We start from the raw sequence: 21,809 nt of genomic DNA, 5'->3' as shown, positions 1-21,809 counted from the left end.
AGCACTTATCACTATCTGGAATTTGTTTACTGTTTATTATCTGATCTAACCTCCATCCCCCACCCCCACCGATTCCCACTCCTAAATAGAAGATAGGCACCGAGGGGCAGAGACTTTATCTTCTCACTGTCATAACCCAGCATCTGAAACATGCCTATCACATGGAGTTTTGAATGAGTGAAGCCATAAACTGCTCCTTTATATGGGACTCTAACTTCCTGTATGAACCATTCCCATAGCTTTAGCTTTTAACTTACTTGCATAGAGATCTCTTTTGAATACTGGCTCAGCTATAGGAAAAGCATCCTCAGTTTTTTAAAAAATCAGCTACATTATTATATATTTTCTAGAGCTTCATGAAATGTACTCCCAAATGATTACATGAGCTAAGTGTAAAGCTGGGGGGAACACTACAGTATTCTTTTTATCATAACCCTCTCTTAGTGGTATTTTTCTCCTTCTATCATCTCTGCTCTCCACGGTGAGTGGGTTGGGGATAAGGACCAGTGACACAATAAAGCGAAAATTTTCTCCTCAAATAGCCTCTTAGTCACCATCCGTGGGCACTGACTCTTCCCCATCAATCTCTCTTACCCCTCCAATGGCAAACCTATCCCTGCAGTAGGTTTAATCTGCATCTGAATGGTGAAATCTGAATGCCATGCACTAACTCTTAACTTGGTAGTATTTTTTTTTCTGTTTCTTTACCTTTCATCATAAAGATCATTTTCCACAAGGAGGTTCATTTCCTTTACAAAGTTCATGTTGCATTACTGTTTATGTGCTTCAAACATTTTTGGTCTCAGTCCAAATTGATCCAAATTCATTTTCTAATGGTTTAAATAGTTTTAGAGCAGATTGAAAGTAGAAACAAAAAGGAGCAGAGAGGAAGTAAAAAATAATTTTGAGCATTAAAAATTGGAAAATCAGACTGTTTTTAGACCTACATCACAAGAGATAAAACAGAAAAGGGCTTTGAGCAAAAAGGCCCATTAAAAATTTTCAGTTAGAGCAACTTAGCCAAGTGGAAACAAATGAGAATAAGAATGTGACTTCCCATCTATTGTTTCAGAAAATTGCAAGGTTGCCATTGAGAAAGAAGGCACCCGGGAAGAGAAAGCAAGGAATCAAGGTAGGCTTGAAAACACTTTTTAGGAAAGAACTTTGTGTTTGTACTGAAACGTGGAACTTAGTGGAAGCAAATAGAGCAAAAGTCTTATCAAATTTTTAAGGGAGGTGAATTGCTAAGAAACCATGAACCTGGATTCGAAAAGCTATTGACTATTGAGACCTAAAACAAATTTCAGGCCAGCATACTTGCACCAGCAGGAGGCTGGTTGTAGATGATGGACAACCTCCAAAGAGTGCATGGTCCCCAATACCCACTTTAGATATGGCCAGGACAAATAATGGAAAAGGGAGATCCTCCAAGAAGGAAGAGTCAGAGGCTATAGAGAACGACCCACAAAAGAGTTCTTACCAGAAAGCAGAATCAGGGTCTAATAAAGGAACTTGATCTGAGGCTTTCATAATGCTCTTCCATCAGGATTTCAGAATTGCTATGGACCAGGACTGTTGTATGTTTTCATTCTCCCCCTTTCTTTCCAAACAAGGGTTTCAATTTGCTGTTACTCTGTCCCTGTGTCCCTGGGTATGTGTACAGTGGGTGAATGGTGAATTTCCTTTTTAGTTCATAGGTCACTGGACCACAAGGAGACCTAATGGAGAAAATACCACATCATTGGCAATCTTGAGCTTTGAGTTGGATGTGGTGACAGGATAAGATAAATGCAGGAGGAAGACTGAAATGGTATTTGTTGATGAGTGGAGCAGATGGTGGTAGAGACTTGGTGGGGTTTATGAAACCCTGTTTCCTTTGCTTTCAGGGTACATAGTAGTCTAGTCCCTTGAAATTAAATGGAGCCAGGGCACTGAGTTCTGGCCAGTGAAATATGGCTGGAATTTATGTACAATACCTCCAGCTTTGCCCCCCACCAAAGTTCCCTTGAGATTCTCCACACTGCAGAGAATGCAGTGGAGGGCTCTGTGGCCTCATGGATGGCAGACATCAAGGGTCCCTAAATAACCATGTGGAGCAGAGCCTTTGACGTGCATTGGCATGTGACAGGAGCAGGAAGCAAGCCTTCATTGTGTTAAATAAGCCAGTAAACATGGCTTTATTCCATTGAGATTTGGGTATCACCTGTTATCACAATTAGCCTACCTTGATTAATGTAGTAATCAAAGTTATACAGAATGAAACATACAGGATATGTATTGTTTTTACCTATCCCCTTCCAATTTTTCTTTTCACCAAGTAATTATAGAGGGTCTTTGTGACTAAAAGCTGACTTATGATTGAGACTGGATTTTCTTAATGTCTCATATTGTTCTTGTCCCCTGAAGTCAGGTAGTCCCCAGGTATTATTGAGTGTCTAAATCCAGAACTACTACTTACTGGCTGTGTGACCTGTCTGAGCCTCAGTTCCCTCATCTGGAAATGGGTATAATGAGTACCTGTCTTGGGTTGTTGTGAGAATTAGGTAAATTAATTCATGCATTGTGCTCAGCACAGTATCTGGTCCCATGACATGCTCCATAAATGCTTCATCATTGTCATCATCATCATAGGTTGCTAGGTATACGCACGGCACCAGGGATAGATAGCACTGAATGAGATAGACAAGGTCTGGACTTCCGTGAGATACCTGCTCATTTCATGACCCTTGTTTTTGATTTTTCACGTGTTCAGTATAGGCTCTCTTAAGTCCTTAATTTTAAGAGAAAGTTTTTGCCCCTCTCCAAACGACTCCAGCAAACACTGGTTATTGCTGTGCACAGTCTTTGTCTTTCTGTCTGAGTGTTCTGAGTCAGGGTGTGCATTCCCTTTAGTGGCTTTACTCTGTGAGTGCAGTATTTGTACCCTGTGGCAGTTGGAGCGGGAGGAATAGAAGGAGGTTAAAATATGCATTGGTGGAAGGGACCCATTCCTGCTTAGAGCCACTTCCTCTTTAGAGTACCAGGCTAACCATGGCTGCCAACATACACATAGAAGTAGATTCTGCTCCTTCTTTTTCTGCCTCTGTTCCCAAGGTACACTGTCCAACCATCTCATTTCTAATGATGTGTAGGCAACCCTTGCAAGACTCAGGAAGTTTAGAATCCCTTCCTTTTTAAAAATTAACCTGTGAGAACAGAGACTGAACCTACACCAGTGATGACCTCATCCGTCCTACACCATGCATTTAGATGCCTGGTTTACCTGTATGCCTGATCTAGTGTCCTTATGCCCACGCGGCTGGCACGGACCATCTCCCTAGCAGACACTCCTTAGTGATGCTAACTAGACAGGCACACCCACTTGCCTTGGCATGTTTTACAGATGACCCAAGCTGCAAACACCAACATGTATAAGACATATGCTCTCCTCTTTGTGTAATTTCAGACACCAAAATATGCCTACACATAGGGGTGTGTGCCTACAGACGCAAGTGTATTCTTTTTTGCCTGGTAGAAATATGCTTCTGTGATGTTCCTTCTACTCCCACACATGCCCTTCCATGGCTGGCACATCTCCTAATTATTCCCATCTACACCCTCCCCATAGGCCCTTTGTGTGTATATTTCGGCACACATTCTCTTGATTCCGCCTAGCTCCTTTCTCTCTCTCTTTCTTTTTCTGCCTCCCTCCCCCTCCCCCCTCTTCACAACTCTTTAGAAAATTTGTTAAACTGTACACTCTTTTTTATTAATGTACATTTATGAAAAATTCTTCACAGTTACAAAAGTGCATGGTTATAAAATCATCTCCATACAAAGGTTGGCATCTTCCCTTTCCCCGCCCTGCCCTAACCCTCCCGCCCCCAGACAACAGCACTCCACAATCGAGAGCTCTCTGCATCCAGAACTCTCCACCCAGTGCTGTGGCAAACATGACGGTGATTTGCAAAGGACCTTGCAAGTTCCTCCTTCACTTCCCTTTTGCCTCCTTCTGGAGTGGGGAGAGCAGATGAATTTCTCTAGCTTTGGGAAGATGTTCTTTTGAGGCATGGACAAAGGTGTCTCTTTTTACTCTTCTAGAGCTGGAAAGGATGTCAGAGTGATACAAACAAAGACATCTCTAGGGAAAATGGGGGTTCTAGGTCTTCCCTGATGGAGAAGTAGCTGTCTTGTTCTGTTCAAATTCCGTACACCAAGTTCCTTGAAAGGAGCCAGTAAACTCTATAGCAACTCAGGGGACCTATTTCTGCGGGGTTTCCTGGGAATCCCTGCAGGAATGGAGATACAGATGAGGGTTTGTCATAGGGTGACCAGAGGCAACTTGTCCAGAGTGGTGTGTACAGATGTGGGGTCTTTTCTAAAGAGCAATTTTCTTGGTCCAGACCTTGACCATCATAGCCCTGTTGGTTACCTAAACTTTGCTATCCTCAGGCCTGGCATGAAAAAATCTTCTGTGATGAGGACAGATCTCTGAGGGGTAGAGAAGTGATCAGGCTGTCATTAGGCTGCCTCAGCTACATACTTGTCTCTCATATATTTTCTGAGCAGCTATTCCTACCCCAACCCTAATGGGATTCCATTTTAGTGTAGTAAGCGATACAGTAAACAGATAGCTGGGTAGACCATGTCAAAGAACTGAACTCAGGCTCCAGAGAGATTGGCCTCATATCAGTAGATACCGAACATCCACAGAACCTCATGAACAGACACATGGACTCAGAGATACCTCCAGGCTTACATGTTAACCAGTCTGGAGAAAACCTAATGAAGCCTTGTAGGGGCAACATCATGGGTTCTCGGTCAGTAGGGTTGTGGGAAGAGTTCCAACCAGGACTGCTAGATTATCCCTAGAAGCATACCACTAGTAGTTTGCTTCTGATAGCCTGCACGAGACGGTGGTGGTGGCGGGCAGGGGAGAAGCACGAATTCCTTGGTGGTAGGGAAGTTAAATGCTTTCTACATTGTGGGTTAGTTAACTGGGGACCTTCTAGTAGCTGGAGAAGCATCTGTTCTTTAAAAGCCTGTATCCTACTCAGAAAGGTTTGCCATTAATGGGAACTAAACAGTATTATTAGAATGGACATTTGATCTCAAGGGCTAGCTTGTTTGGTCTAGTTCTATGCAAAAAAAATCACATGTCTTAAAATATGTTAACTATATTTCAGCAAACCAGAGTCTCTAAGAGATTATAATAGATGTATATGGTGTCCCTCTGTGGGAGGTTTAACTGTTTGTGTCAGGACTATTATTTCTAAAAGTTCTTCCTCAAATACTTTAGGCTGTCAGCTTGACTCGTGGAGAGAGCAGCCCTGGTCCGCTCGTCCCTGGACACAGTTGAAGAAGACAGTGGGCACAGTTCTGCTCCCGTTCTCACGGGAGCGGGGTTCTGACCCAGGTGTTGTAAGTGAGATGCAGAGAAGACAAGATTCAAGTACCCCAGGTCTAGCAAAGTTTCGGGCACTCTTTTGGTTGACTAGCTCAGGGAAGCATGAGTAGGGGAAGACTTCTTGGAAGATGATTTGCCAGGAGGATGGGTGATGCAAGCTTGCTGGAGCTGAAGGCAAGGTAGAATGTCCTCGTTTTAATTCTCATTTTGGCCACAGCCTTGCCAACATATCGGACTGGGTCTTAAAGTCTTCCCCTATCCTGCAGAGGCTCTCATCCCACTGCTTTCCTGCTTCCTTTGTATCTCTTGCAAAACTGCACAGCAGGGCTCAAGTAGGAACGCAGCTTCCTCTCCTGTTTTCCAGAGGTCTTATTTCTTGCATGACTACCACCATGGCCACCGGTCTTGATGTGTTATTTACACATTGCAAGGCAGGTGTCTCCTATTCAGATGTTATCTGTGCTGCTTCTCTCTTTCAGGGGCTGATGTGCCCTGAGCACATCTAAATCTGCAGGGCACCTGATTTGACTGCCCTTTATTTAGCTGATCTACTAGGACCTTCATGGCTGTGAATCCTAGGGACCCACTACCCAGCCCTCCCAGGCATTTGCTTCCTCAAGCACCTGGGAAAGCACTGGAAAGAGAAACGAGATGGAGTTGAGTCGCAACCCTGCTGCGTAAGCAGGTCACACCCAGTCTTGAATCTCTATTGCTCCATCTGTAAAATAAGAGTAATGATGTTGGGCTTGTCTCCCACACAGGGTCGTGCAAAGTCAAGGAGAATGATGCCAAAGTACCTGCACAAACTGTCCAGCGCTGAACAAATACCGGGAAGATAATGATGAAGAGGATGAAACTGACAATGACGATGATGACGACGACGACGACGATGACGACGATAATTGTGCTTCGCACATGAAATTACTTGATATTTGACTGCTTAGACGTGGTTCCCTGAATGGAGCTGCCTATCACCTTCCTTCTAGAGTTTATCCAGATAATGTTGGGTAAGATACTCAGCTCTCTACAATTAATGCATCTGTAAAATGGGAATCATAAAACTCGCCAGGCAGTGTTGCTGGGAGAATTGAAATCAATGACTCAGCAGATTTTAAAGTGCCCAGGAGAGTGCCTGGTCCTTTTTGGGAGCTTCATCAAGTTGGAATTTGAACTTAGATAACTTTAGAGGGAATTGTGATGTTCCCCGACTTGAATGGGTAGTAGGAAGAGCACAGGTTTTATTTTGCTCGTTAAGTAGCATGTGACTTAACCTCTCTGAGCCTTAATTTCTTCATCTGTAAAATGGGGACAGCAATGCTCACCTCAAGAGGTTGTTGTGTGCGTTAAAGGGAATTGTCTCTGGAGAGAGCTTATCACAGTGCCTGACACCAGCAAGTGCTGGGTAATTAACAGCTCTCTCACCCTTATGCTGAAGTGGGTGAGTTGCTTAGAAGGGGGAGCAAATCCTCTGATGGTTACGACTGTGGCGGCCTTCTCCTCCTTCCGTCCTGGGTATCATGCTACAGGGCTGCAGCCCGCGGTGCGCTGCCCTGTCGAGATCCCTTGGCATGAGCACCGTGGCAAGAACAGTCACAAGATTAGGAGTCCCAGGGTGCCAGGACTCCTGCTTCCCTCTTCTGAAGCCCACGCTCGAGTGAGAGGCAGGAGACAGGGATAGGAGAAGAGCACTGAAGGTGTCCATCCTCAGTTTGCTACCTGGACCTCGCCAGCGTGCTACAATTGGCCGCATAGGATGGGGGGAGGGCAGTCAACAGGAGGTGGTCTCATCTGGCAGCTGCTGGTAGGAGGAGGCTCAGGGGGCTGGCATGGAGGTGTTCTCGCCCTCAGAGGCAGTGATGGGCAACGGCGAGAGCTGACAGATTGGGTGTCAGGGGGAAAGTTTTGGTCCTGTGTCACTTCTGCTCTGTACATTGAAGTCACAGGGATCATTCACTGTTCTCAACACACCAGGCATACTCTGGCCTCTGTCATTGGCTTCTGTCTGTCCTTTGTCTATGGACAAAGCAGACAATTTTTTGATGACCCAGTTCACCTGGGTCATCAAAAATCACCTCCATTCTTGTAATTCTCTTGGACTTTTCTAGACACAGTTGATGACCCCTCCTCTGGGCTTCCATAACTATGTACTCAGTGTGCTGATACAAGGTCTTAAAGGGAAGAGTTTTCGACTCTCTCTCCTCTATCAGAGGTAAGTGCCTTGAGGGGCAAGGTGTAGGTCGGTCCCAGTTCCTAGCACAGTGTCTGGCCCACCGTAGAAGCTCACACAAAGGTAGTTTCCTGACCTTGCTCGAGCCATGACCTGGCTGCCCACTCTGGCCGGGGCAGAGCCGGAGTGGGCAGCCAGGGAGGGCGCCCGGTGGTCAGCGGCGTGGAGGTACCCGGGTCAGACCTCCTCCTCTTCGCTGGCCTTGCTCCAGCGGTGACAGCAGTTGGCCGTGATGCCCAGGAGGAAGTTGGTGGCCACGGATGCGATGGAGACCACGAAACCCACGAAGGCGATGAAGAGGTAATCATCCAGGGTCAGGGTCAAGTGGCAGGCCTTGAAGCTCTCCTCGGTCAGGGAGAAGAGTGGGGCGCCCTCGACTTCTGGGGGGCCCCGGCACTCAGCCAGCTGAGAATCTGCAACACAGAAGCCAGGGAGGGTGAGTGGCTGAGGGGAGAGCAGGAAGAGGGAGCCCCTGCCCCTCCCAGGAGAAGCTGGGTTTTTATGAAGTTTCTTCCATGTGCCAAAAGTTTCACTCACCTTCTTTAGTGCCCTCAACGACCCTCACGGCAAGTTTTTTTTTTTAATTTTTTGAATAGATCTTTATTGGAGTATAATTGCTTCACGATAGTGTGTTAGTTTCTGTTGCACATGTCACTCTGTGCTTGAAAGCTTCCCCTGCTTCTTCTCCTTCCCAGAAGAACCTCCCCATCCCTTCCACTCTCTTCCTGGTTTACTCGGATCCATCCACACACACCTCCTGGTCATTCTTCCATCACCCCGAGCATGTCCCCTTTCAGTGTGGGGAGGAGGAGCCTTTGCATTTGTCCCCTCGTGAGGGTGCTTCTCCCCTGGATCTCTGCACAGCTCAGGCCCTCACCTCCTCTGGGACTTTGCTCGAATATCAACTTCTCAGTGAGGCCTTCCTTTAGGATTCTATATAAAACAGCAGCCCCACTTCAGTTTTCTCTGGGCCTTCTATCTCTTACCTACTTTGCTTATTTTTTCCCCCATTGTATGTATCACTGTCTCACAGTTTGTTTATTATCTGTTTTCTCCTTTTGAATATAAGTTCTTCCTGTAGTATCCTTAGCATTAGAACAGAGGCCTGCCCATTAAATGCTCAATTAACCTTTGTTAATTGAATATGTGAATGAATGACTCTGTCCAACTCCAAAGCATTGGGTCTTTCTACTACCCCATATGGCTTTTCCAGATACACAGAGTGTACGGTTAAGAGTCTGGGCTCTGGAGCTATTGGCCTGGGTTCAAATCCCCTCTCTGCCCCTCCCTAGCTGTATGATTATGCCTAAGTTATTTAACACCTCTGTGTTGTGGTTACTTTATCTATAAAATAAGGATAATAAAAGTAACTATGTTATAGGACTGTAGTGAGGATTCTCTGAATTAACATACAGAAATGATATATTCTTGGTACACAGTAAGTACTACATAGGTGCGTGTTTTTATTGTCATCCCAGATTGGTCTTTCTGGACAGGTCAGTGGGGTCATATTCTGCACACAGACTTCTATAGGAGGGGCTTCTCCTTCAGTGGGATTGCTGTCCTCTCCATCGCTGATGGCCCCAGCTCATCCGTCCAGGGCCACTGGTACAAATGCATGGTGGCTGTCAATGGCTGCATCTTTCTCTGCCTTGGGAGGGAGAGCAGTAGGCAGAGAGCAGTTCTGCCTCGCAGTGCCAGCACTGGCTTTCCAACAGCCGGCCACTCCTTCGTTCAGTGGATAAATATTAATCCAACTCTCTCCTTGGGCAAGTCTTTCTTGCTTTTCTGGTTCTTATGAAGAAATGGGAAATGTAAGAAGGGGATAATTTAGTCTCAATCGTCTAAGAAAGTCAATGTGAAGGAGCTTTTTAAATTATGTGGTGCCTAAGTGGTGTTTATTCATTCTGCCGTCTTTGAGGGAGAAGAATAAGATGATGGACTTGGATTTGACTCTTTTGAGAAACGGATGAGCGTGATTCTCCTTAGAAACGGAGAGTCAGGTTCAGAGGGAGGCTGCAACCTTCCCCAAACCCCAGGCTGAAGGGTCTCTGTAGACTGTATGCATAGTACCCCAGACTCGAGCCAGGACAAGATGGCACCTGGAGTTGAACATCCAGAACCAGAAGATGCTATTGAGTGAATGAATGGGGTGGTGGTGATGCATTGCAAGGCTGGGGGATGTGGGGACCCTGAGGGCAATTGACAGAGCCTGCAGGAGGGCAGGATGGGGGCCCGGGGGCTGACGAAGCCTTCTGGTAAGTCAAGGGAACAGTCTCGAAGTTGATTTATATCCCAAGGTCTCCCTATGTTTCTCTGTGTTGGGATTTGTCCAAAAGATAGGGATAGTAATGGGAATCCCATGAAGAAAAAGGGAGGAAGAAGCAGGAAAAGACGAAGGGAAGAGTGTCACCTAGTCCTACCTAGACTGGCAAGTTCTTTGCCTCCAAGACGAAATATCCTGGAGAGTGTGTCATGGTGCAAAGTGTGTTCTGTGGAGGAACAGGGAAGCTGCGTCTCTAGCTGTGGCCTGCGGCCAGTCACTTTCCCTCTCTGGAACTTGGGTCCCTCATCTGTACGGACATGAGACTTCACTGATGGGATCTTGGACCCCTCTCCTGCTCACTGGGAGCCTGGGCTTCTTCCGAAGGGCAGCAGGGACCTCCGAGATCCCAGAAGAGGAGAAGCCCCTGTGTGTGGAGGAACCCTGCGGGCCCTTTCTGTCCTTAGTGCACGAGAGAGGGGATGAGGTGCAGCCTGCAGAGGTTAGGCTAGTGGGGAGATCGATCCAGGCAGCCAGCCTTCCCCTCGTGCGCCCTCCCCTCAGCCCATCTCAGTCCCCAGCTATTTTGGTCCCAGAGAACTTCCTCCCGCAGTTCTGTGGGAACACTGGAATCGTGACCCACAGCCCCCCGCAAACTATTTTGATCCTGGGCTCCCCACTCAGCCCTCCTCTCCCTCCCACCTCATCCAGCACCGCTGCTTCTGAACTCTCTCTGAGCTCAGGCTCTGGGAAAGCCCCCGGGTGGTGCCCCCCAGCTAGCCCTACTGCAGAGGTTCGGTGCTGCCACACAGGAGAGCTGGTGGCTGGGGACCACAGCTCAGCACTGCCTGCCTGCAGGCTCATTGAGCCTGTGGGATTCAGGCTCCTTCAGTCCCCAGTCCATTCCCAGTAGAGGCTGGCTCGTTAAATAGCCACATAAGAGTTTCTCTTCTCAGATCTACACTCCATGCCCAAACCTTGCAGAATTCTGCCAAGGCCCTTTGGCCAGCCCAGAACTCAAGTCCTGCCTACTCCTGGTAGGCTAGAACCTGACTCATCAGGATACAGCCAGAGGGCAGCCGGGCTGCCGGGGTTCGAATCCTGACTCCAACCCTTAATGGCTGTAGGACGTTGGGCAAGTTACTGAGCCTCTCTGTGCCTTGGTTTCCTCCTCTGTGTGTGTATGTGTGTGTGTGTGTGTGTGTGTGTGTGTGTGTGTGGTGTCTCACCAGGGTTCTTGTGAGGATGAGATGAGCTAAAACATGTAATATATTTAGAATAGGGCCTGGCAGATAGTAAGTACTACAATAAATGGGGTGAACCATTTCTATTTCTTCTAGTACTCAGCACACTTAAAAAGCAATCTGGTAGAGTAGAACAGAGCTTAGAAGTCAAATAAACCTGGGTTTTATCCACAGCTCTGCCACTTTCTAAATGAGTGACTCTGGCCAAGTCTCTTCATTGTTCTAAACCTCAGTGTCTTCACCTGTAAAATGGGGATAATAAGAGTGGGGTCCAATGAGATAACACCTGCCAAGTTGGAAGGTCATGGTGGACGCTCAATAAACACTGTCTATTATTAATGAGCTGTTCTTACTTATTTGCTCTCTGTCTGCCTCAGGGCCGCAGGGGCGAGGGTGGCGTCTGTTTCATTAATGCCGGATCCCCCGCACCGGGCACGCACAGCAGGGACTCGGCAAAGACTTGGGCAGTGCAAGACCGGTGCATGAGGAGGCGAGCCCGGGTCCGGCCCTCATCAGGCGCGCAGGGTCTCTAAGTCCCTCCCTCTCCCGCGGAGCCTTGGCTATCCGCGGGGCCGGGCTCCCTCCCTTACCCGCCGTGCAGCGCTGGATGCGGTTCCGCAGCCACTTCAGCAGGGGCTCCATGGTGCAGCCGCACACCCAGGGGTTGCCGCCGATCTGCAGGGTCACCAGCCCCGGCAGGCCCTCGAGAGCCTCGAGGCTGAGGAAGGCCAGGCCCCCGTAGCTGAGGTCCAGGTCCCGGAGCTGCGCCAGGCCCTGGAAGGCCCGCGGGTGCACCCTCCGTAGCCCCGGGTTGTGGCTCAGGTCGATGTGCACGAGGCCGTGGGCAGCCTGGAACATGTCGGCCGGCACGTGGCTGAGGTTGTTGTAGCTCAGGTCTAGGTGTGCCAGGCGCTTGGCGTGCAGGAAGAGGCCCGCGGGCAGTTCGACCAAGGAGTTGTTGCGCAAATCCAGCACCCGGAGCTCTACGTAGCACGTGAGGTAGCCGGACGGCACGGCGGCGATGCGGTTGTGGGCCAGGCTGAGGTTGCGAGTGTCCCTCGGCAGGTCCGGGGGCACGGAGAAGAGCCGTTGGCTGCTGCAATCCACCACCTGGTTATGGCACGTGCAAAGGACCGGGCAGCTGGTGCCGGCATCCGAGGGCATCACCCCTGCGGCCAAGATGAGGGAGACCAGCAGCATGGCCGGGCGGGGGGGCCCAGGCCAGGGCAGCTGGGACCAGGTGTCACCCATCTTAGGCTGCTGGCAAGAGCGGTGCTGAAGGGAGCCCATCGGGGCTGGGGCTGTGTCCATGGAATCAAGAGTCAGTGGCTCAGAAAGGCAGCTGCATCAGGGGCCAGAGCCCTGGCAGGTGGGGCTTGGCAGCACATGGTATCATGGCTCCAGCCTTTCCCAGGAGCCTCTAAGCACCAGAGGGCTCCCTGCGTGAGCTCCACAGGAAGTCCCCCTTGGAGCCTAGGGGGCCATACACCCAGCTGAGGTCCGCCAGGGTCTGAAAAGATGATCAAAGCTTGAGGAAGGAATGACCCAAGGATGGGGCTGGACCAGCTGCCAGCAGGTCGGGGAAGGGTCCCTGCAGGTCTTTTATGTCCCTCTCACCCATGACTTCTGGGTGCTCCTCTCTGGACTATGTCTGAGAGGTGGGAGGGGGACTGGAGGACAGGAAAGGTGCCTTTTAAAGGTCCTGGCATGTCTGCAAACCCCCAAGCCCTGTCCCAAGTCTGGGACCCATTAGGAGGCCAGGGCTGCTTTTGAATCTCCCACATTCAAGGTCTCAGAGGCCATTTCTACTGATGGCCCAGTGGGCTCGAGTCCAAGAGGGTCCTGGAGTGGGCGTTTTGGGAAGGGAACCCGGAGGGGAGGGGGTCTCCATGGGCCTCTGAAAGCCTCAGTACTCGGCCTCAGTGTCTACTGAAATCCCCAGGGAAGGGAGGAGCCCCACTGTCGGCCGCTGCGGCTGGAAAGAGCCATGTGTCCCCTCCGGTGCAGGATGAAGGTCGGCTAGGAGAGCTCAGGGGATGGACTTCCCAAGCCGGGCTCCGTGTTCAGTGGGCGGAAGCCGAATTCCCTCTGTCAACAAGGAAAGCACTCAGGCAGAGCGGACCAGTGCGCTGTCCTCCCTGCTGTCCTCCGAGGCTCCTTGCTGCCTCCCCTGGCTGCCTCCTTGGCCACCAACCACAAAGTTCTCTGATTACTGTCTCTCAAGTGTGGGGACAGACCCCACTCTCATATTGTTGTCACCCACTAACCTTCCACCCCTCCCTGACCTGCAGCCATCCTTCTCCTAGGTGTCTGTCCTGGGCTAGGTGCATTGGCTTCTTCTCCTAGCCCCACCCACATCAGCACCAAACACCCCACCTTCGAATAACTCTCTAAGAAAAAATGCATACACACACTGGCCGTTTGCACACCCCCTTTCCACACTCAGCACTCCCATCTCCCCCCCCCGCCACACACACACACACACACACACACACACACACACACACACAAGCATTGTTCTTCTCCTGTGACTCCCCCATATTTTGCCCGGCCCTCACACCTCCCCAGTTTTCTCTCCTGCTTCCTTCTGCATACGCATACCTGCAGAGCCTCCTTCCCAGTCTGCCCCCACCATCTTTCACCCCCGGTGCACACCCCTAATCCCAGCATCCTTTTCCACAAACACTCCACTCTCCCCTCTGCCCCGCAGTGGGAGCCCACACCCACACTGGGTCAGGCAGAGAGGCTGAGCGTGATGACACACCCAGTGTCTCAGCTCGCTACCCACCCCTCATTTGTGGCCCCTCATTTCTCTCGTGCCCACTTGCTGTCCTCACTTGTCCTCCCCTCACCCCCTCGTCCGGCGCTGCCTCTCTTCTCACCGCTTCCAGCCTCAATCCCACCCACTGGGAAATCACCCCAGCTCCCCTTAACCAGACTCATTTTTCTCAGCCCCAAGGTCTCCCCCTGCACTCCCACAGGCCCTCAGGAGCTCACTTACTCTGTTCCAAGGACACAGCCATCAATCTGCAGCAGACACGGGTCTCCCTCCCTCATCCTGGAATCCCCGCTCGCTCGCTGCTCCAGGAGAAGAGATTGCCTCACAGGCTTGTCCCCTCCCCCGGCCTCTCCTCCATGGCTCCGGGATCCCTGGGCAGCATCCTCTGTGGTTTCCCGTCCTGTGGTCCCCGTGCCGTTTCCCTTCTTTTACTCAAAAGGGGAATCAGAGAGAGGATGCTTAGAAGAAAGTTCACAGAATCCGAATGCTTCTTCCCGAAACTCAGCTAGTGCTGGGGCTGCTGGGGTATGTGGCGTCTGCCAGGTCCTCCCCTCCCTCCCCCTTCCCTCCCCCTCTCCCCTCCTCTCTCCCTTTTTCGCTCCCTTTCTTTCCTAGAGGGCCAGGTACTGACGTTTCACTGTCTCTTAGCAACTGCCTCCACATCTCTGAGCAACAGGAGAGCTGGCTATGGACCCCACCAAGATGACAGAGAAGAGAACGAAGCAGTCACAGAATCCACACCCACAGGATCCTAGTGATGGGACAAAGGGGAAGAAGGGGCGAGGCAGGTAGACAGGCCAGGCCAGGGGCAGGGGCAGAGGAGCAGGCAGGGAGAGAGGGCAACAGGGCCCAGAGGGAGAGACTGGAGCAGGGGCAAAAGCATGAATCTGACCTCTGAGATGGAGGAAGGGAGACTTAAGGGCATCAGACCCAAATGAGATAGGAGGGAGGGCTTGGAATGGAGAAAGGAACCGAGTGGAGAGTGGGAGAGAAACTGGGGGAGGCAATAAAGATATGAATGAAGATGGAAAGAAAAAAGAGAAGTGCATGAGACAAGTTTGCTCACTTGATGGGGTCTATCTATTCAGTCCACATACAGCATCTGTTTCCCTGGGTCTGAATGTATTTTGGTCACTAGGTACCAGGTGACGAGACTGGCTCAGGGCTTGTCAGGGATAATTATAGGAGGCGAGAACTTTTCTGGGTTCCTTAATTGTCCTTAAGTCCTGACCCCATGAGCTCTGAGAGCTTTTGGGATGCAAAGTGCTGACTGCCAGTTCCAGGCGGGGTACCTGGGGCTGTAGAGACAGATGTGTCTCTCAGGGAGTGAAAGTTGCCAGAAAAACCTTGTGGTTCTGACTCTTTCTCCAGGCCCAGGGGCTCTGCTGCCCTGTTTCCATCTCTCCAGGCTTCCTGCTCCCTCCCGCCCCCACTGACCTCAGATGAGGGTGAAGTCTTTGCAAAACCTCTTTTCTTGGTGACCCATGGAACAAGTCTCTAGCTACCCTGCATTTTAAAAACCAGCTTGACTAGTTGGTTTGGTCAAAGAGCTGGTTCATTTCTTCTTTTATTTATTTATTATTATTATTTTTTTTAATTTTTGGCTGCTTTGGGTCTTCGTTGCTGCGCATAGGCTTTCTCTAGTCGCAGCGAGCCGGGGCCACTCTTCGAGTGGGGACCACTCTTCGTTGTGGTGCGCGGGCCTCTCATTGCGGCAGCCTCTCTCGTTGCGGAGCACGGGCCCCGGAGTGTGTGGGCTTCGGTAGTTGTGGTGCGCGGGCTCAGTAGTTGTGGCGCACAGGCCCAGCTGCTCCGCAGCATGTGGGATCCTCCCGGACCAGGGCTCGAACCCGTGTCCCCTGCACTGGCAGGCGGATTCTCAACCACTGCGCCACCAGGGAAGCCCCATCGTTTCTTCTTTGAATCATTAGTTATTGAGCACTCACCATATGCCAGGCACATGGGTACATGGTGGGCAGATAGCCACCCATAAGATGGATGTAGGGTCTGCCCTTATAAGGGCGAACTCATAAATAAATAAATACAGAGCTAACGTCAGTCCCATGTGTTCACTCAGTTGATCTGGGACCACTTCTATTTCAGTAATATCTTAGGTCTTTGGGGGAAACCGCAATGGAATAATAGAAAACAAGTGTCCAGTTGTACAGATTTGGGGCATTTACAAAGTTCTAAAAATCACTGTCTTCTCGAACATGATCCTTTTTCCTGTGTGGCCGTTGAAGGTCCACATCCCTTTCCACTGCTCTTACTCATATTAAGCTCATCTGGAATCTTCCACGTTCTACAGTGTCCAGTGCAGAGTAGCAGGGTAGCCACTGCATTGATATTTACACATTGAGTTCTCTGAGGAAAATACGATTTGCATCACCCTCCATCCCTAAAGAAGGGAATTGTCATTCAATTCATTTCTGAGCTAAGAAATAAAATCTTAATCTTAACCCACAAAACACAGCAACACATAGAAACAAATGACCTGTTATAAACAAGTAAAACAAAGGTAGCATAATACCTTATTATCACTGACAGAAAAATGGTAGAAAACGTAATTATCTCAATGGAAGCTAAGAAAGGTAATTAGTACCTTTCAATATTTAATGTTGATTAAAGGCACATTAAAAACAAATAAAAAAATGTTTTCTTCTTTTACACAGTATGTTTATGTTTATAATTAGAGCCAATAATATGACTGAAGGAAAATATTTGTGATGGTTTCCTTAAAAAATAGGATCTAGGCAAGAATGCCTTGTCACCATTTGGAACCAGTTTTCTGAGCTGTAAAATAGGAATAATTAGAATGGCACCTAATTCATGCGGTTGTTTTAGGTTACATGAATTGTTATTAATAGAGCACTTAGAACAGTATACAGCAAGTACTACAGATGTGTTTGTTTAACGAACAAATAAAGTAAAATAAAACGGCAGACTATAAAATTGCTAAAATGGTTACACAGCAAGGAAAACAAATGGCACAAAAATGGGAAAAGAAGAAAGGAAAGTATCACATCTGCCAATGATTTGAAGGTATTCTTGCACAAGATAAGTCTCAAAACCTTTGGGAAAACCCCAACCCAAAAACATCGTAGCATATGTCTTGTGTAAAAGTGAAGTCAAACGGGGGTGATTATCTTTTAAATGATTGTTTACCCATAATCATTCTCTAAGTTAAGTATTAAACCATTATTTCCTAAACTGGTGTCTCATGGTACACTGTGCACCATGAGAAAAATGTTTGTTCTCAAATAAGTTTGAGAAACACTAATTAAACAAAATGAAACAAATTCACTTATTGCACAATTTCTCCGAGGCTTTAATGTGCAAGCATTCGTGGTGACTCACCAAGGGAAAGGGCTGGGGGAGGGCGAAGGGTGTATAATACCCATTGCTCTTATGCTGGGTGGCTGGCTACTCCCCTGATGACTTTCTCCTACACAGCAACCTTGCAGCAAGAGTGGTTCAGTTTTGAACCCCAGTAAATGATAAATTATTACACATCATGGCCTTTCAGGGTCTCTTGCAAGTTATTGAAACCATGACTGTTCAATCATGAATGTCAAGGATTTACTCTACTGGGAAAACACACAGAAATTAATCTAGCTAAGAGTTGTAGATACAAATGAACTGAACAATTATTTTCATTACTATTATGATTTCTTGACATACATGTTAAATTTGTTGTAATAATGATAGAAAACCTTTAAATACTTGAGAATAAATTTAATCTACCACATTAGAAATTTGTTCAGGGAAAATTATGAAATCTTAGTAGAATGAAGTTACAGGAAGAAATAGAAAGCTAATCTCTCCAGTTGCTGAGAAAGCTTAACGATAATAAAGGTGACTCTGCTTTCTACATTATAATAATTTAATGAAGTAGTTAGCAGAATCTGATGAACTGGTAGTGAAAGCTATCTGGGAGAAAAAAAAAAAAATGGGCAGGAAGGCACAGATGATATTAATAAAGAAGATGATGGGGCTTCCCTGGTGGCGCAGTGGTTGAGAGTCCGCCTGCCGATGCAGGGGACACGGGTTCGAGCCCCGGTCTGGGAAGATCCCACATGCCGTGGAGTAGCTAGGCCCGTGAGCCATGGCCGCTGAGCCTGCGCGTCCGGAGCCTGTGCTCCGCGACGGGAGAGGCCACAGTGAGAGGCCCGCGTACCGCAAAAAAAAAAAAAAAAAAAAAAAGAAGATGATGATCCTGGTGACCCATTTTAGGCTTGTGACCTCCAGACCAGAAAGATAGTATAAATGTATGTTGTTTTAAGCTACTAAACGTAATGGTAATTTGTTACAGCAGCCATAGGTAAGTAATACAGCCCTCAAGACTCCCACCCCTCAGGTATATAACCTCATGTCACCCCCTTTCCTTGAGTTTCAGCAGAATCTGTGAATATGATGGGATAGTCAGTTGGTTTTGTGTTACTCAAAAGGGAAATTATCCAGATTGGTGTTACCTAATCAGGTGAACCCTTAAAAGGGCTTGGGCCCTTCCTGAATGGGTATTTGAGGGATATTCTCCATCGCTAGCTCTAAAAATGGAGGAGGGGGCTCATGGCAAGGACCTAAGAGCCCTCTGGTTGCTGGGATTGACTCCTGGCCAACAGCCAGCAAGAAAATGGGAACCTCAGTTCTACAACGGCAAGGACCTGAATTCTGCCCATAAGTTTAGAAGATGACCTGCAGCTTCAGATGACAGCTCAGCTGGCCAACGTCTTGACTTCAGCCTCGTGAAATACCCCGGGTAGAGAGAGCATTTACACTGTGGCAGGACTTCTAATACATGAGTCTCCTTTCAAGCCACTAAGATTGTGGTAATTTGTTCTGCAGCACAGAAGACTAATGCAAACATTATATGGAAAAAGGCACCGTTTCCCTAGCAGTTAAATGCATGAAAATAATCCCCATTTTGTGATCATACGTTCCATGAGTAACAATAAATACATTTGCAAAATTCCACGAGCTGCGTATGGGGGAGCCAGATATGTGAACACTTCCTGCAGGCACTGGGCATTGGCCCGGGCCTGCTTAGAAAATTGCTGGTCTCTTTGATCTGACAAATAGTAAGAAATTAGTTCATGCAAAAATATTCATAGCAGGAATATTTATGATAAGGAGAAAATGGAAATGATATGAATGCCCGGCAACAGAGGGTGCTAAGCAAACACCATATTAATATAAAAGAAATACCACGGAGAACATCACCAGCTGTAGTACCCTGATGGGTAATACTGCTGCCTGGAAAGCAAGTAGAATCATGTTAATTGAATAGAGCAGAGCAACAGTTAACTCATGGTGACTCCACCATTCATTAGCTGTGTGTCCTTAGGCTGGTTACTCATCCTCCTAGTACTCAGTTTCCTCATCTCTAAAATGGGTATGAGTTTAGTTTGTACCTAAAGATTTGAAAGAGGCCACCAGGAGATATGAAAGAGGCAATACGTGTAGAACCTGGCACAGTTCCTTTTCCTTTCAAAAAGCTCCATGAATTAGCCGTTACCGCTACTATTAGTATCATTATATAAAAGTGGATTGAATGCCTTCCTCACTCTTTCAAATCTCTTTATTCAACCTGGGAGGCGATATTACATGGCGAGAGGCTATGTAACCTAGTGGTTACAGCAAGGGCTGTGCAGTAATAACAATAATAAACCAGACTCAGTATTATTATAAGAACTAAATGACCTACATAAAATGGTTCACAGTCCCTGACACACAGTCAGCTCTCAACAAACCTTAACTACTATTATTATTATTACTACTATTGTTACTTGGGGATAGGGGTGGTGGAGGTGAGCATGGAACCACACCTCAAACCATAGCACTGGTTCTTAGGCAACAACCCCAGCCCATCCTTTTAACTTGTGAACTGCTCACACTTTCTGTTTCTTGGTTTCTGGATCTCTGGACCAATGCTTGAGCTCTTTTGATGTTTGCTTCCTGCCCCTGCCTTGGTGATCCTCCATGCCATCTCTTTGGAGTTGGATGTTAACATCCTGCATTGTTCTTGGCTATTTCAGAGGTAAGTGTGTGTGTGTGTGTGTGTGTGTGTGTGTGTGTGTGTGTGTGTGTGCGTGTGCTCAGATGTGTGCATGGATGCGTGTATGTGGGGGGCACAGGGGACAGAGAGGGTGGATATGCATACTATAGAAACATAAGTAGCAAAATCTCACACCTGCCTGCCTCAGGATAAGGTACTGTTCATATATAGTATGATTGGCAGTTGGCTCCTGTTCTCTGCCCCGCCTCCCTTCCCCTGCCCCCACCTTGAGGGGAGGGAAAGGCAGAGAAGAGGCAAGGACAGATGGGGAATGAGGAGTTGGTGGAGGGCAGGTCCTTTTCATCATCAGTATTCTGTTGGCCAGATCTTTCCTGGAGTCATTGCCACTGTCCTGCAAGTCCCAGGCAGCTATGAGACTCAGAATCGCTCCCGCTGATACAAAACCTAAGCCGCTAAGTGCTTATCAAGTGTGTTTCTCTGAAAAGTTAATTTTATTAAAGTTTGTTAGGAATTGCAACTCTCTGCCTTGTTAAACTCTCTTCTCTCAGGAGTTCTCAATGTAATTGTATTTTTACCTCTCTGTCTCCATTGTTAGACTATAAGCAACCAGTGGGCAGGAGCAGAGCTTTGTTTATATTTTTTCCTCTAGTGTCTAGTACATAATAACCTCATGAATCCTCGGAGCGTGAATGTCTATCTACGAATACGACTCTTCACCACTGGCAATAATGCCAAGGGAGGCTGATAGAAGAGAGAGAAATGGATGTATAGGGTTGAAATAACAGATTGGACTTTACACACAATTTCCAGCAGAGTAGGAGGTGGGAACAGCAGGCATCGTCACTCTGAGATCTTGTTGAGAGAGGTCACATTTGCTATTGTGGGAGAGAAGCTGGGGACCAGAGGAAAGGGACTGGCTGCTTCCTTAGTTGGCCAGAGCTGACCGGCACGGGGGCAGAAAGGAACCCATATATGTCGAGCAGCTAAAATATCCAATTTTACAGACAGGGTGACTGCAATCCATCCATTTATTTAACACATATTTATTGAGCACCTACTACATTCCAGACCCTGTTCTAGGAACTAGAGTACAGCCAGGTTTGATACACAGGCGATGTGCACCTGTACAGTCCATGGGGCCAACATCCATTCCGACTGATCAGTGACCATGATGTTGGTACATATGTTGACTGTACATATATTGACTGTCCCTGTTTAGCAGTGAATGAAGCAAAGTCCTTGATCCCTTGGTGTTCCCTTTGTGGTTGGAGGAGACAATGAATACACACACAAACAAAATAGGGCAGGTGATGGTAAGTGCTGTGAAAGAAAACAAATCAAAGTACTGGGGTAGCGGTTGGTAATTTGCCTAAGATTCAGACCTAAAAAGAGGTAGAACCTGGGCTTGATAGGTGGGAAGGGTGACGGTTTGGCCTCTTTATCTACGTAGCCTCTGAGGAAGAGATTGTGGAAGCAGGTGGCCATGAACCTATAGTCCTCTCTAAGGGGATTCAGGAAGAAAGATCTTCTCATAAGTTGGCCATCAAATATTTATGGAGCCCCTACTATGCACCAGGTACCACGCTAAGCACTGGAATACAGCAGTCAGGAAAACAGGTGAGGTCCCTGCTTGGGGAGGTGGGGAGATGTAGGGAAAAAAGGATCTTAAATAATTGTAAAGATGCAAAGTGCTTCAAAGGGAGGATACAGGGTGGTCCATGGAGGTAAAAGCAGGGCTTTATCCTAATGTGGGTGGTGGGGGAGACCTCTATGCATTAGCTAGCAGATTTGTTCAGGCTCCCCTTCTGTGCCCTGGGAGGTGGCATTCTTTCTAAGCTCATTGACGCTGGTTATTTGGTTTTGAGTTATAGATATCAGCTTTATTAGATAATCC

At 47.9% G+C, this 21,809-nt stretch overlaps 1 protein-coding gene across 1 annotated transcript; it reads right to left on the bottom strand.

Annotated features, from left to right (window-relative positions):
• Positions 1 to 3,871: 3,871 nt before the first annotated feature.
• On the bottom strand, positions 3,872 to 12,490 carry LRRC55 (leucine rich repeat containing 55). Its single transcript, XM_032638897.1, has 2 exons — positions 11,711 to 12,490; positions 3,872 to 8,026 (listed from the first exon to the last, which is right to left on the bottom strand). Exons 1-2 carry the CDS (start codon positions 12,429 to 12,431, stop codon positions 7,791 to 7,793), a joined length of 957 nt encoding a protein of 318 aa, XP_032494788.1. The 5' UTR covers positions 12,432 to 12,490; the 3' UTR covers positions 3,872 to 7,790.
• Between the last annotated feature and the right edge of the window lie 9,319 nt (positions 12,491 to 21,809).

Source organism: Phocoena sinus, chromosome 8 (assembly GCF_008692025.1).
Source record: "Phocoena sinus isolate mPhoSin1 chromosome 8, mPhoSin1.pri, whole genome shotgun sequence".
NCBI lineage: Eukaryota > Metazoa > Chordata > Mammalia > Artiodactyla > Phocoenidae > Phocoena > Phocoena sinus.
The sequence above is the reverse complement of the archived record's forward strand: the minus strand, read 5'-3'. Positions and strand labels throughout refer to the sequence as shown.

Excerpts from the sequence above, each read along its gene's own strand:
- LRRC55 (XM_032638897.1), bottom strand. The coding sequence starts at position 12,431 with ATGGACACAGCCCCAGCCCCGATGGGCTCCCTTCAGCACCGCTCTTGC. Across the intron at positions 8,027-11,710 it reads CATCCAGCGCTGCACGGCGG|ATTCTCAGCTGGCTGAGTGC; the intron begins GTAAGGGAGGGA and ends TCTGTGTTGCAG.